This window comes from Thamnophis sirtalis, unplaced genomic scaffold (genome assembly GCF_051295495.1).
Source record: "Thamnophis sirtalis isolate CommonGarterSnake01/CBP01778 unplaced genomic scaffold, rThaSir2_p1.2 scaffold_11, whole genome shotgun sequence".
Classification (NCBI taxonomy): Eukaryota; Metazoa; Chordata; class Lepidosauria; order Squamata; family Natricidae; genus Thamnophis; species Thamnophis sirtalis.
In genome coordinates, this window is record NW_028261391.1 from 21,933,246 (window position 1) to 21,950,515 (window position 17,270).

At 36.2% G+C, this 17,270-nt stretch overlaps 1 protein-coding gene across 3 annotated transcripts in view; it reads right to left on the bottom strand.

Annotated features, from left to right (window-relative positions):
• SCHIP1 (schwannomin interacting protein 1) overlaps positions 1 to 17,270 on the bottom strand; it is a 101,312-nt gene that overhangs the window by 15,428 nt on the left and 68,614 nt on the right. For all 3 annotated transcript variants that reach the window (XM_087725312.1, XM_087725313.1, XM_087725314.1), the window contains 2 exons: positions 7,293 to 7,411; positions 1,015 to 1,132 (listed from right to left, as the gene is read on the bottom strand). In XM_087725312.1, the coding sequence (XP_087581438.1) occupies positions 1,015 to 1,132; positions 7,293 to 7,411 (237 nt within the window). The remainder of the gene's footprint in view (positions 1 to 1,014; positions 1,133 to 7,292; positions 7,412 to 17,270) is intronic.

The window sequence follows — 17,270 nt, forward strand, 5'->3', positions numbered from 1 at the left end:
TTAACCATCTGTAAGCTGCCTACAGTTCTGGGAATCAGGCAGCACATAAATAAATGAATAGCTAGAACTACATTCTTCCATAGCATTCACATCATCTTATAATTCGTGATGGATTGCAGTGGGTAGGGCCACATCAGAGAAAATCAACAGGGCCAGGAAGTACATGGGAGTCACATCCAAAATGAAAGTCCCATGTTTTATTGAGAAATTTAATCATAAAGGAAAAGTATTGAATATTATTTAACATACTTAAATGTCAGTCAAATTTATCCAGCATATTGTACATCTCTATTCTAGCTTAGAGCAGAGTTCCCCAACATTTCTGGCTTTTTGGACTGGCGGTGAAGGAGGGGGGGAATGGTTTGTGGAAGTGGCCAGCAAACATGTGTACAGCTCGATTTGTGTCAGTGGCATGCATGCGTTTTTACTGCTCACGCAAATGGAGTGCACACATACACTCAACTGCTGCTCGTTCAAGTGAGGATATATGTGCGCTCGCTCTCAGCCTTTTTTGCGGCCCAGTTGCAAACCCCTCATGGCCCCTGGTTGGGGACCCCTGGCTTAGAGAGCTGTATAAGGCCTCTCTGTTGCCCATTACGGTTTCAAAACATTATTAGGACTGGATTATGGACAAACCAGGCCACTCAAGAGCAGCTGTCCTTGCCATGCATGTAATTTACAGTGAAAATTGATGCCACTAAAAATATATATTTGTTATCTTTTATACTGGTATTTCTCAATCTCTTTTAATATATGTAGACTTTTAACACCCAGAATTCTCTAGCAAGCAACTGTGGGAGTTGAAGCTCATATATCTTAAAAGACACTAAAGCCAAGCAACATGATTTTACATGCTCAAACTAAATATACCCCAATGCCTCGAATAAAGTCAGTTTGCCAAAAAAACATATTGCATTAAAAGTATATTAAAACAATGATGGAAGAAAGTGGTTTTCCCATCCCAACGTTTCTGAAGGATCTACAGGTACTTATCAGATCAACAGCAACACTCACCATAGGAGATAAAGGAGTATCTAGACTAGTTTCAGTCTTGCTGTCATCAGCATCACTATCTTTGTCACTTCCACTGTCATTGACAAAACAAATTTGTAAATTCATCCCACTCTGTAACCTTGAAAAGAAAGAGGAAAAGTGATAGCTATCATTTTCTGCAGGGATACGAGATGCATTTAATCACTGCAAAGTGGATTAAAAGTGGAGTTAAACAGGATTATTTCTAATCTTAAATGTTTATACTCAAAAGCTACATAATTACTGCTCATACATTTAAATAAAATCCAATTGAAGACTGATTAACTTATAAGAAATTGCTAAAAAGATTAGATTGGAACAATTATTAAGGAACAAATCTATAACAAAAGACTTTTAGTTCCAGATATTATTCCTTTTCCTGACATCTGTTATCAATGATTATTAAATCAAATCAAAACTTTATTACAGGCAAAGGCCAGCACAGGAAGGAAAAATACAGTTTCTAATTATAAAAGTTAAAAATTTAACAAATATAGAAACCATAAAAATGAATATATGTCTAACTAAATCTACTCATCATTATACAAAATTCAACTGATCAAATACACATTAAGACTGGTTTGAAATCTATAGTTTTAGTTGTAGATACTATATCTTTTCCCGATATCTAGCTGAATCAGTACAGTAGTTCTAGATTTATGGCCACAATGGAGCCGAGAATTTATGTTGCCATCAAGACATTTGTTAAATGAAGTTTTGCCCCATTTTATGACTTTTCTTTGTTGTTAAGTGAATCACTGCAGTTGTTAAGGTGAGTCCGGCTTTCCCACCGACTTTGCTTAACAGAAGGTTGCAACAGGTGGTCACAAGATCCTGGGATACTGCAGTAGTCATAAATAGGAGTCAATTGCCAAGCATTCTGAATTTTGATCACATGACCATGGGGACGCTGCTGAAGTCCTAAGTGTGAAAAAAAGGTCATGTCACATTTTTTTAGTGTTGTTGTAACTTGGAATGGTCATTAAGTGAACTGTTGTAAGTCGAGGACTATCTGTAGTTATAATACGGTGAAGTCAGCAATTGAAATGCAGGGAAAGAAGTTAGAATAAATGTCACCATGCTCTGTAAAATTATCATCTTGGATAGAGATGGGTATTGGACAGGCAACATTTGAACTTTTAAATTTTATCGTCGTCCACACACCATACTCTAAAAAGTAGGAAAAAGAAGTGAGCAAGACAGTGATTAAACTAAATATGAGTAGTTTCCCATGTATTAATATTTTTTTCATGTCATATTACAAAATGAATTTTCAGGATTCACTGATGTTTTACAGGATTAAGTATGTGTGTTTATCAAAAGGAAGAATGCTGACTTAAATACTTAGACATAAAAATAAGAGGAAAATATATTGCACAAATGTTTATAATTAGAAACATAGCTGCAATATAAAATAATGTGGGATTTCAAACAATGAGAAGACTAATCTGTTTGGTTTCAAGGGAAATCTGAAAAAAAATGATGAGTTGTAAAAAAACGTAAATGTTTATTTGTCAATAATCTACAATAATAATATAATTATTATAATCTGTTTTATAAACTGGGAAAAACTAATATGACATGTATAATTCTTAGTAGTCTGAGTGGTGTAATTCTAATATTAAGAGTTAAGCTTTTAAAGTCTGTTTACAGGTTAATTTAAAAACTGATTTTAATATCCCTTTGATTGTAAAGCACATTTCCTTTTAAAGGTTTCTTTTAAATCCTTTTAAAGATTTTAACTTGCAGCTTTACAATCAGCACTGAAATTGAAGTTCAACACATTTAGAGAGAAAAAGCAGGGAAGGGAAGTAAAATGCCAAAATCATGCCTTAAGCACCTCCAGGAAAACTAAAATAATTTACTAGATGACCATATCAAATACATCACCAGGCCATAGATAAGCTAAACCTGGAATGTTAAATAATTTTGACCCAAGGAAAGTAGAAATTACAATGGTGCTGAAAACTATTTACCTGTAGCAATAATAAAAAATACAATCGCTTCTTTTTTAGACACATACATAAATGCTTCAGCCAATTTAAACCATTCCTGAGATCAGCCACAAGATGGCCTGTAGTACTTTCTGCAATTTGCAGCATTGATTTATGATGCATGGAATCTACATTCATATTAAAGGATGTACATTTAAAATTCAACCATCAGACATCTATTTGTGTTTATAGAGGCACACAGGTTTAGCAGGTCTGCTAAAACACTATTAACTTGCATGTGAGGCAAAAATAAAGCAACATTTTTTTAAAAGACATATTTCAATACTCCATGGTGCTGGCCTACTACAAAACAATTGCTCCACAAAAGTGTTTTTTGTGGTCTTATCTTTCTGGATATCTGGACTTCTCTTCAGCCTTGTCACAATAAATCCTGAATTGTGTGATGTCAAGCCATAAAACAATTAAGTACAATTTACAGCCACAGATCCATAGGTTGCATAGAAAGGCATGCTTTTTCCAGGCAAACATGTAATATTCATGTAGGAATCATAATTTATAGGAAAATTATTCCAAATTTATTCTTTCATTAAGAACTTGAAATACGACAGACAATGAAAGTAATCACCAAGCAAAGACATAATAAGCATATGCTTTGATTTATATTGTTCCTTGATAGCTCCCCCCTCACCCCAAGATTTAATTTTGTATTACTCTTCATGCAAAAGGAGAGTAAAATATTACTTTCCATTTACTTTAATGCTTCTTTGGATGCATTATTAATATGTAATATATAATGAATAATTATATGCATATTTTTATGCTATGCCCTTTTCTGCTGAACAAGGTTTCCAATGGATATTAAATCTAAAATTTAAGCCTTAGGGCATAAATTACAGATACCCAGGAACTGTTTGTCCCTTTCTTCTAGCATTGTTTGTAAAGGGAAATACCATAGGCTAATTCGTAACTTTTTTTTGCGTGAGGCATAATATCCCTGACAAATGTGTAAGCACATTCTTAATTCCAGGTATGAAGTAAGGCAATTTAAGGACTTATCTGTAGTCCTAGTTACATTTACCTGGGAATAAACTCAAAGTTTAATAGCAATTAGTTTTGAATAAGTCCACCTCTTGAATCAGTCCTTGAAAAGCCTATGTAGTTTGACATTCTGCATAACACAGTCACTATCAGGAAATTCACAATGATGAAATGAGGTCGTGGTCCTCTCTCTGTTTTTTTTTCTTCCTAAAGCTGTGTTTCTGGAGGCACCATATCTTTTGGAGTATAAGACGCACCCAGGTTTTGAAGAGGCATTTTTTTTAAAAAAAAGTAGGTAGGTAGATATATATAGAGAGAGAGGGAAAGAAAGAGAGAGAAATACAGTAGGTAGGTAAGGACAGAGAGAGAGAGTAGTTAGGTCGATAGGTAGAGGGATAGAGAGAGAGAGAAATAGAGAGAGAAATACAGTAGATAGGTAGGGAGAGAGAGAGAGTGTAGGTAGATTGGTAGGTAGAAGGATAAAGAAAAATAGAGAGAATACAGTAGATAGGTAGGGGGAGAGAGAGTGTGAGAGAGTAGGTAGGTAGAGGGAGGAGAGAGAAATACAGTAGATAGGTAGGGAGAGAGAGAGAGTAGGTAGGTAGGTAGATGTTTCCAGGTGTATTTATCCATGTGTTGGAGAAGGAAATCGCTGACAACCTATAGCACCTAAAACTTTGTTTCTGCTGGCACAGCACTTGACCAATGTAATTCTCATCAATCCCTCTAACTAAACAGCTTTCTGAAAGGAAAAAAAAAGTTTTTGCACTCTGCAAACCTCCCCAAAATGGTCTGTTTTTCACAAAAACGGGCCTGTTTTTTTTTTTTTTAAAGGCATGAATAGTCTTGGGGAGGCTTGCAGAGGGCTTCTGGGCGGGGCGCCCCCCCCCAAACAAGCAAAAACGTTTTGTTTTGTTGTCAAAAAATTTCATGCATAGCCTTACGCAGGCTTATAGAGTGCTCCTGGGGGCTGGGGGACAAAATTGAGCAAAAACCATCCTGTTTTCCGCTCATTTCTGCTCTCCCCAGCCCCCAGGAGCTCTCTGAAAGCTTCCATAAGGCTATGCACGGCCAGTTTGGTGAAGGGGGCGGGCCTTCAGGAGGCAAAAAATGCTGTATTTGGTGTATAAGACACATCCAGATTTTCAGCCTCTTTTTAGAGGAAAAAAGATGTGTCTTATACTTACAGTACCGTATAAGTATATACTTATACTTATACGGTACTAGCAGGAGAAATAGCATTTGCAGATCTAGTCTCCATGTATTTTTCTAGTCCCCATTTAAAACTTACTTGGGGACATCATCAGCTCTAACTTTTACACTTCAATTAATTGTTCCATTATACTGCCAATTACAGAATATCTTGTCTGGCACTTTCATACCATGACATACAAGTGTTTTTTTGTAATAGCATAAAGCAGAACTGGGATTCTTGTCTATATTGTCCAACATCTTGCTACCTGAGCTTGTTTCAGAGGCAAGGAGACATGTCCCTCCCAAATAATTGTGCCTGAGTATTTAACATGGTTTATAATTTACTTATTAAAATATTTGTTTTCCATATGCTTTGAAACCTCTGCGTTATTAAAAAAATACCCATTAAAAACACAAATCAACAATAGCCTAAAAAGTAGAAAGACAGCAGAAAAAAAGTCATAAAATAGTCTTCCAAGCTATTTTTAATAATCTATTTTAAAAGAAAAGCAAGTAAATAAATAAATAACACAAGCACATTGTGGCACAATTATATGTAAAACATTGCAATCTAAAATGCTTTCTGCTTTTGCTAATTATATGAAGCTGCCAAATATAAAGGGTAAACATTTAGTAACAGAAAATTATAAAACAAAATATAATCATTGAATTACTTTTTGGTTTCTTGCTCTAGAGTGTCAAACTCAAGGTCCGTGGGCTGGATCCCGCTTGTGGGATGCTTAGATCTGGCCCACAGGGTCATCGTGGAAACAACAAAGAACCGGCCCGTGTGCCTCTACCAGCGAAAATGGAGCATGCCCCCCCCCGCATGTCCCCCAGCTCCATTTTCACTGACAGAAGGCTACAGGAGGCCATCCAGGCCAAAAGCTTCACCGCCGACCACCGTTTTGACTGGCAGACAGCTAGCATAACAAACTTAAACAAAACGAAGGGATAAATGTTTCCCCTTTCGCATTTGATCATGCAAAAAGGGACAGGAAAGGAGAAAGAGAAGGAAACAAGATTATAATGAGAGGGAGGAAGGGTCTGAGGAAAGTCCTACCTTAGCACTTGGCCACAACTGGTGCTCTCGACAAGAGTGATATCGTGCTGGCCATGTCTACCCTGGCCACACCCACCCCAGTTCCCCCCGAGGTCAAACATAACCCTGATGTTGCCCTGAATGAAATCGAGTTTGACACTCCTGCTCTAGAGGAATCCCTGAAACTTGGAGAAATCTAGTTTTAACTCTAGAAACATTCTAGCTTTCCTGGAATAGTAAGAGCCTATACAAGTTACCATCTGGTCCTGACTGATCCTTTGAATCTTTCTCAAGCAGATGCAACCTACTTAGATTTAGATGATGGGAACACAGCTCTTCGACAGTAGTGTCTGGGGAAGATTTCTTGCAACATTTTGTGGTAACAGAAAAAAAACACACACCCAAGAATTGTATCAAGGCTCCAGATTGCTATTTATGGGATTAGATTGAATTAAGTCCACCACAGTAGACAATCCTTGTAAATTCTTCACGTCCTGCATTATTATATCACAACCTAAATATCATTGATTACACAGCAAAGCAAATATATAATAATACAATGTCAAAAGCCTTGCGACCTACGTTGGGAGTTCAATTTATATCAGGACTTAATGTTCCGAATATTTTTAGAGCTTTAAATATTGCATGATTAATAAAATATGCTACTGACATTATTTTTAAAATATTTATATCTTGTCTCTCAACCTCAAAATGGCTTCTGGAAAAGAATAGAAAGGCATATATTTTCCAACACATATTAAAGAAAGTCAGACCCGATGTCTGGAAAACCTTCACATTTATCAAAGTGAAGACATAGATGACATTTGCACAGTTCCACAAATACCACCAGAAATGAAAGAAGTGGAAATGCTCAAAAAATGGAGCTCAAATACCTGATACGGATCGCTTCGCAAAGCCAACATTATGGATTTCTCAAAGCACAAGCTGAAGCTTTATGGTATGGACTCTACCATGCTTTAAACTCTTACGTGCTGAAATGTGTTAAAACGGGAAATGTGCCAAATACTCACCGAGAAGAAAGGCTTGGCTTGCCACTTTTACTACAACTTGTATAAATTCCTGGGCCATCATCAAAGAAACTTCCGAGTGCCAGTTTTTGCCTGATAGATTCTCTTTCATTTTTTTGCGCCTAAGGGGAAAAAATAGATAATCAAGCTACTGATAACAAACCACATTCCTCCTGCGCATTTTTAAAGTTCTATAACCATCAGAAGTCATAACTTATAATTTAAAATGAGAGACACCAGAGCTGTTGCAGACACAAAACACGCTTATTCCCACTGTATTTAGCAAATGCTGACTAAATGTAAAAGTATGTCTAAGTGTTCTACAGCTAGAAATGCGAAGGGACAGAAAAAAGTGGAAAATATTCATTTTTCATTCATTGGGGGTTCTTCAGCCCCCCCACCATTTTTTTAAAATGAAAAAAGTTAGGAAAGAGTAAAAAAAAATCCCTGAAGTAAATATTTTATTTTAGAATAATGAAGGCAGTAAAAGGCGATGTTTAGATTTCACTCTCTTTTGTTGTCCCAAAATGTTTTATCATTACTTGTAATAGTAATGGTACTTGTATCTGTTCTATGTAACTCACTGAACATCTTTTTGTGTCTGGGCTGATCGTATCAATAAGCAATTGGTCATAAGTCAAGAACTACCTGTATACCATTGGTGTATATTAACAATTCATGTCCAACTCCACTGATTGTTATATGCAAGGCAGGACTTATTTCAAAAATTTCCCTTGCACTGTATCAAAAGCCTTTTCTGCATTCAACAAAATCACCACTGATTTTAACATATAGGCAGAATATTAATTAACAATCTAATATAAAAAAGTACTCCTCATCCAGAGATGGGTTTATTCTGGTTTGGCCTGGATCAGGCAAACTGGTAGTAGTGACAGTGGGAGGCTCCGCCCATCCACCTGGATGCTTCTGCGTATGCGTAGAAAAGCACCCAAACCAGTAGTAAAAAAATTGGCAACCGACCACTGTTCTCATCTCTTTATAAAATGATCTTGGTTAGGATGGATTATACCATATGTAATCTACATGCTAGCATCACCGTCACGATAAGCTTACATACTCAGAAATAACCTCACCCGCTTTGAAAATTACTATTACAATTAACTGGGGGGGAAAAATGGAAAAAACACATTTTAAAAGGTTTTATTATGGACCTCCAGAAAATAACTCAACATATGTCTTATAATGCTCAATGAGATACTAATCTGTATTAAGAGCTTTCCCAATTTACATTAGTGTCATCTATGATTTCTTCATGACATAAACGCACAGCTTAATACAGGGAACAATTATGCATAATTTTAGGAAAAGCTACATTATGAAATATATTACTTTACTCCTAAATTTTTGTTTGATTAATATACCATTAGCAATAGCAATAGCAGTTAGACTTATATACCGCTTCATAGGGCTTTCAGCCCTTTCTAAGCGGTTTATAGAGTCACAGTCTGGGTCCTCATTTTACCCACCTTGGAAGGATGGAAGGCTGAGTCAACCCTGAGCCGGTGAGATTTGAACCGCTGAACTGCAGATAGCAGTCAGCTGAAGTGGCCTGCAGTACTGCACTCTACCCATTGCACCACCTCGGCTCTGCGCCACCATTATAATTATAGTTAACAAAAATCTTAAAAACCCAGTTTAAAGCACTGATGACATTCTCTAGTTGAGTAATGAATGTCTGTAAGCTCAGAGAACTCCAAGCACTAAACAGTTCAACCCTGAGATACATATATGCAAAATGAGGGAGCCCTTCTCCCTCCATCTCTTTTGTTTTAAACTGCTTCTTTGCTGCTGGTTTTTTGCAAGTGTTTTAAGTGCATTTTGGAGGACCACTGTAGGTACAAATGGGGAATTTACAGCAAAAAAAAAAAGTTCAGGATCCCATTCCAGAGAAGAATACAGAGTATAGAATAACAGAGTTGGAAGGGACCCTGGACGTTTTCTAATCTGAACTCTTGCCCAAACAGTAGACCTATACCATTCCAAATAAATGGCTGTCCAATATCTTCTTTAAAACCGCCTCCAATGTTAGAACAATCATAACTTCTGAAGGCAAGCCATTCCACTAATTAATTGTTCTCACTGTCAGAAAATTTCTTCTTAGCTTAAATTGGATTTCTTGTTGACAAGTTTCCATCCATCATTTCTTGTCAGATGCTTTGGAGAATACGTTGTCCTCCTCTTTTTGTGACATTAGTAATATATTAGTTCTCTGTATAGCCCAATGTACTTTCCTACTTAGCCTTTAGACCAGGTAAGCGAAAGTAAGTCCTGTGCTCAGCCGAAGGGTAGGGGCCGGCAGGTGGGATGATGTGGGTGGGGCAGTCTCGTGGTCATGCACGGATCAGATTAATGGCTTCGGCGGGCCGTAATTTGAAGACCCCTGCTTTAGAGAAATGCTGTGACTGCAGGACTCACAAAATCACTCACATTCTCCTTGCCAAATTAATATTTGGGATACATTTTCATTATAAAATAAATGAACCTAAGTATTATTTGAATAGAAAGAGACAAAAATTATCTTTGAACAGAAAGCAAAGGGAAGCTGTTGGTCAACACACAGCATTCTAAACAGCTGAAAAGGTGCAGGAACTTTGATTTATACTTAGAGATAAAGCTCAAAGATAGAATAGAATGACTGCAATCATACATCAATAATAAAATGGCAAGCTTTTAGACCATTGTGACTAAAAGTGCCCCAAATGGCATCACTTTCAAACCTCTGACAATAGTTTAGCGATGGTCAAAGTGTGGTATCTAAACACAGGATTCTATTTTATAGAATCCTGCAAGCCACAAAGTATAAAGAAATTAAGAAGCGAAATAAACTTATTAAAAAAACCCTGTCAGAATATTCATGAACTGTAATAGGACATAGTAACAGGTCAGCCATTGGGGGACTGGCTGGAATAGGACATGGTAACAAGGTCAGCCAAGGTATTTGTATGGCAACTGGGTCACCCAATGGGAACTATTTGGTGACTGAGACTCATGCCAGATGGCATGGAGCCTGGGCGGGGTTATCTATGTAGCTCTGAGTCTGTGCAAGAGAACTAATCTAGTCTGCTCTCTGAATTGAAACTGGAAACCAATCCCTCCTGTGCCTTGTGCTTATTTGTAACTGCTACCACGTTGGAAGAATCTGCGTTGGTATTGTACATTTATTCATGTGTTATTATATATAAAGAATGAATCCTGCTGAGTCAGTTATCTGTGTGTGTCTGACAAACCCTACTGAAAGTAGCCTCCTCTTCCGCCTGTCAAACTGGTGATGAATGAACTGGAAACCATACCTCTCCTATTGCTGATAGGACCAAAATACAAACATGGACCAAAACGGTCCTATAATGTGTGGTTTATCATCTCAAATGAAAAGATGAAAGGTATCACAGATGAGCAAGATCTCTGGTAGGGAGCTGAGTTTGAATCCCTTCTTTCATCAACATTTAGATTCTTAAACTTGTTTATTACCACACCCCACCTCTGCATCATATCTCAGGCAATTACAGCAAGATCTATTTTGCTTGGCAATTCTGAGCAGCAAACCCTTAGCAACACTCATTAGTCATGTTGCTACAGTAAAGTACATGATTAACTGAAATCTATTCCTCGTCACTTCTGAGAAATATCTGCAGAGAACATCGTACATCTGGCACATACTGTAGCTTTTCTGTCTCAAAAGGTGTAGAGGCAAACAAAGTGCAACATGAGGGAAAAAATCAATGGTTTTAAAAGCACATTTGCTGAACGTAATAAGCTGGTGTATTCATTTTCACTTCACCATGCTGCTACAAAGGTAAAAGAAACCTCAGAGGTCTCTTTCATTTGATGTTTTTTTCCCATCCAATATTCTGCCATCTGTTTTTTTTATAGTAAACTGAATTTATGAAGACCGGAAGATTTTCATGCTATAAGAATGTACAACATTAGCAAAAATGGCCCAACAGTGCTTTTTCAGGAGGCAAATGGACTTTCTTGTTTTTCTTTTCTTTTGAAGATGTTTCACTTCTCATCCAAGAAGCTTCTTTAGCTCTGACAAGATAGTGGGGAATGGAAGGATTTTAGCTGTACAAGACTTTAGACTTTTAGCTGTACAATTTGGAATGAACACCCTTTGAATGGTGTAAGAATAGGAATGGATTTCCAGAGGAAAAACCGTAGACCACAGGAACCAGGAGCACCACTCAGGTGACCCTGAGGACACAGATAAACCTCCAAGTGCTTCAATGACTCGCTAAAAGGATGCAGATTACCAGCTGTCTGCAAGGAATGATAAATCCTTCCATTCCCCACTATCCTGTCAGAGCTGAAGAAGCTTCTTGGATGAGAAGCAAAATATCTTCAAAAGAAAAAAAAACAAAGTCCAAGTTGCCTCCTGAAAAAGCACCTTGGGGACAACCATGACCTGGATGACTGAGAATCTCTTCACTTATAAAGCCCTTCATGGTATTGGATCTGGATACTTGAGAGACTGCCTGCTGCCAATTACCTCCCACAGACCCATTAGATCTCACAGGGTTGGCCTCCTCCGGGTTCCATCTACTAGCCAATGCCATCTGGCTACTACCCGGGGGAGGGCCTTCTCTGTGGCAGCTCCGGCCCTTTGGAATGAGCTCCCCGCAGGGATTCGGACCCTCGCCTCTCTCCAGGCCTTCCGAAAAGCTGTCAAAACCTCGCTTTGCCGGCAGGCCTGGGGGTGATGAGTTCCCTCCCCTCTCGACTTGTATGGTTGTGTGACTCTTGCTTATTTTAATTATTTGTATTTCGTTTTTATGTTTCCCTTTTCCCTCTTTTGAATTGTTCGCCGCCCTGAGTCCTCCCGGAGAAGGGCGGCATATAAATAATAAAATTCAATTCAATTCAATTCAATTCAATTCAATTCAAAGATCATTAGCAAAAATATATCTAAATATAACATCAATTTCTTATACATTTATTATTAAAATTATTACTAGCATGTTTGTTTCCTTTAAAATATTTGTCTGCCTTCTTAAAAATGACAGAGAAGGACATATAAATTTTCTTGACATTTCAGAAAACCATTAAAATAATTGCTTTTTATTAAACTGGTTCCTTTAAAATGGTTATTGGTTGGTTTAAAAGCTGCTTAATGTATTTTTTATCTTGCTGTAATATATTTTATATATTACTGTTCTTGGATTTGTTGATGATGAAAAGTGGCATAAATGCTTTTAAAATATAAAGGGACAAATTAAATATTAAAGCAATGTACAGTAAACGCAAACAGAACCACCACACATTCAAAATGGTATCTAACAAGACGGAAGAAATTAGGATCATTAACATATTTATAAAATGGGAGGCAATTAAATGTGAGGACCAGTCATAAAAGATATTTGGTTGTAACAAATATCCACAAGCAGAAGATGAAAGAGCTATTAGAAAATAATTTTACATATAATTTTAAAAAGAAATGCATATGTATTTATGGCTCAACAATTGTTAATTTTAGTACTGAATCCACTATGTTTTTCCAATACTGTACAGTATAAAGCAACTGTTATATGTGCATATCAGATATTTGGTAATTATAATAGGGATTTTGGCAGCAAGATCACAGTTCAGTAACCCAGGCCAAATGACTTCAAACAACTTAAATGCCACCCATTATATCACAATTACAAGTCTGCTGGTAATTATTTATACATTGTAAAGTTGTTTCATGGGTCATTTATCTACTTTTTAAAGTGTAGATATTTTAATTCCTAGAAGTTTGAGAATGGATTTTAATCTTCAAACGCCTCAATGGTTCCTTTGCTATAATGGACTAACCAGATGCCAAATAATTATAGTGTAAGTTTTTAGACTCATAGATAAAGCCAATATAATAACTAAAGAGGAAGAACTGTCAACAATGCACTCTATCTATGGCCAGCGTACTCTATTTACAAACTCGATATTTGCATACATGGGATCCTTAAGACCTTTTCCATAATATTAGACTGTGGTTAACATGGAAGCCAAGAAAGGACAGTTGTATGTGTGAAAGTGGCTTTCCTATAAACGTAGGGGCTGGAATTAAAAGGGGTTTTAACATGATCCATGGCCAATATAATAGAACTCAAGTTTTATCAGCTGGGATCTTTATCATGATACAATAGCAGTGTTATCTGTCTTACCGTAATCTGCTACAGGTCCATTTATTTTCTTTCATTTATAAAATATAGGTTGTCATTATATTTCAAATTCTAGAACCAACCAGATAAAGTTCGAACATCTCTTTAATTAAAATTGCATATCAAACACAAGCCACAGATTACTGATTTAGTGGAAGTGCAAAATATGCTTTGCTATGAAAGGCATGAAGCTAAGGAAGAAGGGAAAATGTCAACTGAGCATGGAATTACATTTTAATTGGACCAAGGGCTTGCCCATAGCAACCCCATTGTTTATGAGTCAGGTCTGAATCTATCTATAAAGTCATTCATTATTTAATGCCTACATAGTCATTCATTTTGGACAGCTTCCAATCCGAGATCTGTAAAAATAATAACTGCTCAGTCACATCAGATCAACTAAGAGGGTAAGGGAAGCCTCTGTGGAAGACTCATGTAGCCTTAAGACATCCATCTTCAAAGTCTATATATTATTAACATATTTGCATGTTCCCCTATAATAAAAATATATTTATAAATATAAATATGGTGAGAATCAAGTTGCTGGCAGTCAGCAGAATTAAACTGCAATACTGCATTAAAACCCCTGTGCCACCATGGCTCTTAAAAGGTTTAGAGTATAGTTTAAACCACATTTAAGATGCTTTAGTCTGATTTCCTTCTTTTCTTAAGTTACCAAGAAAATATGTGCTTCCCCTATATGTGAGTTTTTCTCCTTACCGATTCTATTTTCAGGGCAGTTTCAATGATTGGTGGATTTTGCCATCCTTTCTCCTCCTATTTGGCATCACCCACTGGCAAGAAAAATAGCCACAAATCATTGTCTGGAAATGTGGTAAAGAAGGCTAGGGGCAGTTTAGATGTTTCCTCTGGGACTCTTTCAGAATGTTTTTTAAAAGTTCAACCTGAATTTTTAATCTATTTATTTTTGTGCCAGAATATCAATGTAGATCTCCTGGAAAACAAAGAAGATAAAATATTCAAAGGTTCTTGCATAAATAATGCTGATAAGACCTCCTCTAATTCTTTCTCTCATTTTTTTTAAAAAAAGGCAAAATGTATGCGCAAAGGAATACGAATATGAATGATGGGTTCTGAAATACTTGTAATGTAGGATAGAACAGTTCAGAATTGAAGACGTTTCTTGGATGAGAACCAAAACATCTTCAAGGAAAAAAAAAACCAGATGCCCCTTGAAAAAGCACCTTTGGGACAATCATGTCCAGGATCACTGAGAATCTCCACAGCTGTTCTTTGTCCAACTGACAGTTCCTTGCTATTGGATTTAGATTTGCCATGAAGTTCTATTGGAAGGAGGAAGAAAACATTTTCCCCAAATCTGGAAGCTAAGATGTGTCTAAGCTGCCTCTTATATAGATTGGAAACGAGATGGAAGCAACATCCTGTAGACGCCCCTCAGAAACAACTAGTAAGGCATCTTCACTTGTTCCATTTCTTCTCTCCTCTTTCACTGCTCACATGCAGCATTTTTTATGTGTAGCTTCTAATTTCCAAAAAGTTTCTATGTATAAGAGGTTTTGCTGATTTTATTAAATATATTGTAAACGTCGCCATCCATGACTCATGTTTCGTGCTTTCAGGAATATTAGAATATGTTTTATAATTTCCTCAATATCCTTAGGGTGTCTTAAAAATATGATCAAAATAAAAAAGATACTTTTGTGTTAGTTCTTTCCTCCTGAATCAGGGCTGAACTCCTGACATCGCATCCAAGAAATAGTTTTATCAGTTTTCCTGGAAGCTGCCAGGAATACTGATCATTTTATCATATTTCAAGAAAAAAAATAGCTGCTTCATATTTACAAAAAATATATACTTTTAGGCATACCCTGCCTCAGATCAGGAAGTAATTCCCCATATCCCAGCAGTGTATCTAGTCTGTCCTCTAATTATATCATTTTCTATCAATCTATTCTGACTTTTTGAACTCTGAGTAGGTTTGGTAATCTAATTTTTACAGATCTGACAGAATATGAAGTCAAAATAACATGACTAATAGATGAGGAAAACTCCAAACATTTATGGCTATTATTTCCAATAATGTTTCTTGATACACTTCAAACAAAATTTCCTGGCTAAGTTTTATTGCTGCTTTTTGCCATGTTTCAGAAATTCTGCTGACTCATTGCTATCATTTTGTCTGAGCTGTTAAGGAAAGCCTGATCTCCACAAAAGCTAGTAGGTTCATTTATTGATAGTTCACTAAGCAGCAATAATAGATGAGAAGATAATTTTACCAAGGCTTTTAAAGTATGCTTTATTCCATACATTACCAATAAATGAGTCTTATGTATTAATAGAAAATATTCCTAGTGAGTTATATACAGTTTTTATGCAGAGCATGGAAATATGTCATCATTTATACGAACCTGATTCTTATTGGGATCTCTCCCCTCACTCCCAAGTGGTTTTGGCATTTTGTGAATGTTTGCATAGTCACATCTCCAAATGCTCTACACCAGTCTGGCATTTACAGCATATGGCTGTAATATTATCAGTCCACAGAATTTAGATCAAGGAAAATTGCACGGAATATATCGTACATAATCTGTAATTCAATAGCATTTACATGTTCTTTATTTAAAAACAAATGAACAAAGCAAACAATTAGAGTGCCTTTTAAGACCTTAGGGAATATAGAATCCATTTAACAAACTTGGAAATCTTTCAAAAGTCTAGACTCCAACTGTATCAGTTTGGAGATTTTTTTTTTAAAGAAAGCAACCCTTTCTGGTATCACAATTAGAATACACCACTGCTGGTTTATATATGGGAAAAAGTGATCCTAATATTATAAATGAACGTCCAGAGGAAGTCTTATAGTTCATGAAATGAGTAATTCACCTGGGCAAGAATTTCATATCATTCCAATTATCAGTCTTCTTGGATTGTAGGGTGTTGCCAGTGCTGTAATAGGATATGTTAGGACTTCCTGAATTCTAATTATGTACATCATCTGAAGCTATACCCTTTCTAAGGATGGACAATATGCTCAATCCGATTTTAAATTGTAGTTCTATTGCCTGAAACATTTGGATTGCATTTGCTACTTGCAGTTTTATCTTTTGTTATCTATTTACTTTATAAACAATTCTGGAATACACAAAAGCTTGCATCTACTTTTGTGCCATTTTATATGGCTTAATAAAGATATAATACATAGTTGAAGTTGAATCAACTTTCTTAAAAAGTCACTCATCAAGTTATTTTGTATGTTCGTTTTGATTTAGTTTTCCATTAAACCAGTCAAATTTATGTGGTGTCTAAGAGTAAAAAAAAATAACTTGATGGCACAACATCATAAAACCAAACACTCTTTAAAATACAATTTTTTAAGTTACTTCAAGAATAACAAAAGGCATTCCCTGGAAATCAACTTTTCAAGCCAACAAAGATAGTAAGTAAGTAAGTAAGTAAGTAAGTAAGTAAGTAAGTAAGTAAGTATATACATACAAAGATACATACATAGATACATACATAGATACATATACATACACACAGACACACACACAGTAAATATGTTTAAAAACTTGGAGCAGATATGCAAGAAACAATTGCTGAACAACAACAACAAAAACTAACTTTTTGCTCTCTAACCACGAGGAGGATAAGCTTGTATTTGTAGTTTGAAGTGAAGACCACAGCCATGTAAGTAAAGTTATTTTTAAGTGTGCCTGTTATTACCAAGCATAGAAAATTACTATATTTAAAGTTCTATATCACAGCTGGTATCTTCTTTTTTCCACCAAGACATGCCAGTATATCAGTTTATAGAAGTCTCTTGTACTCTAGCAAACTCAATCCC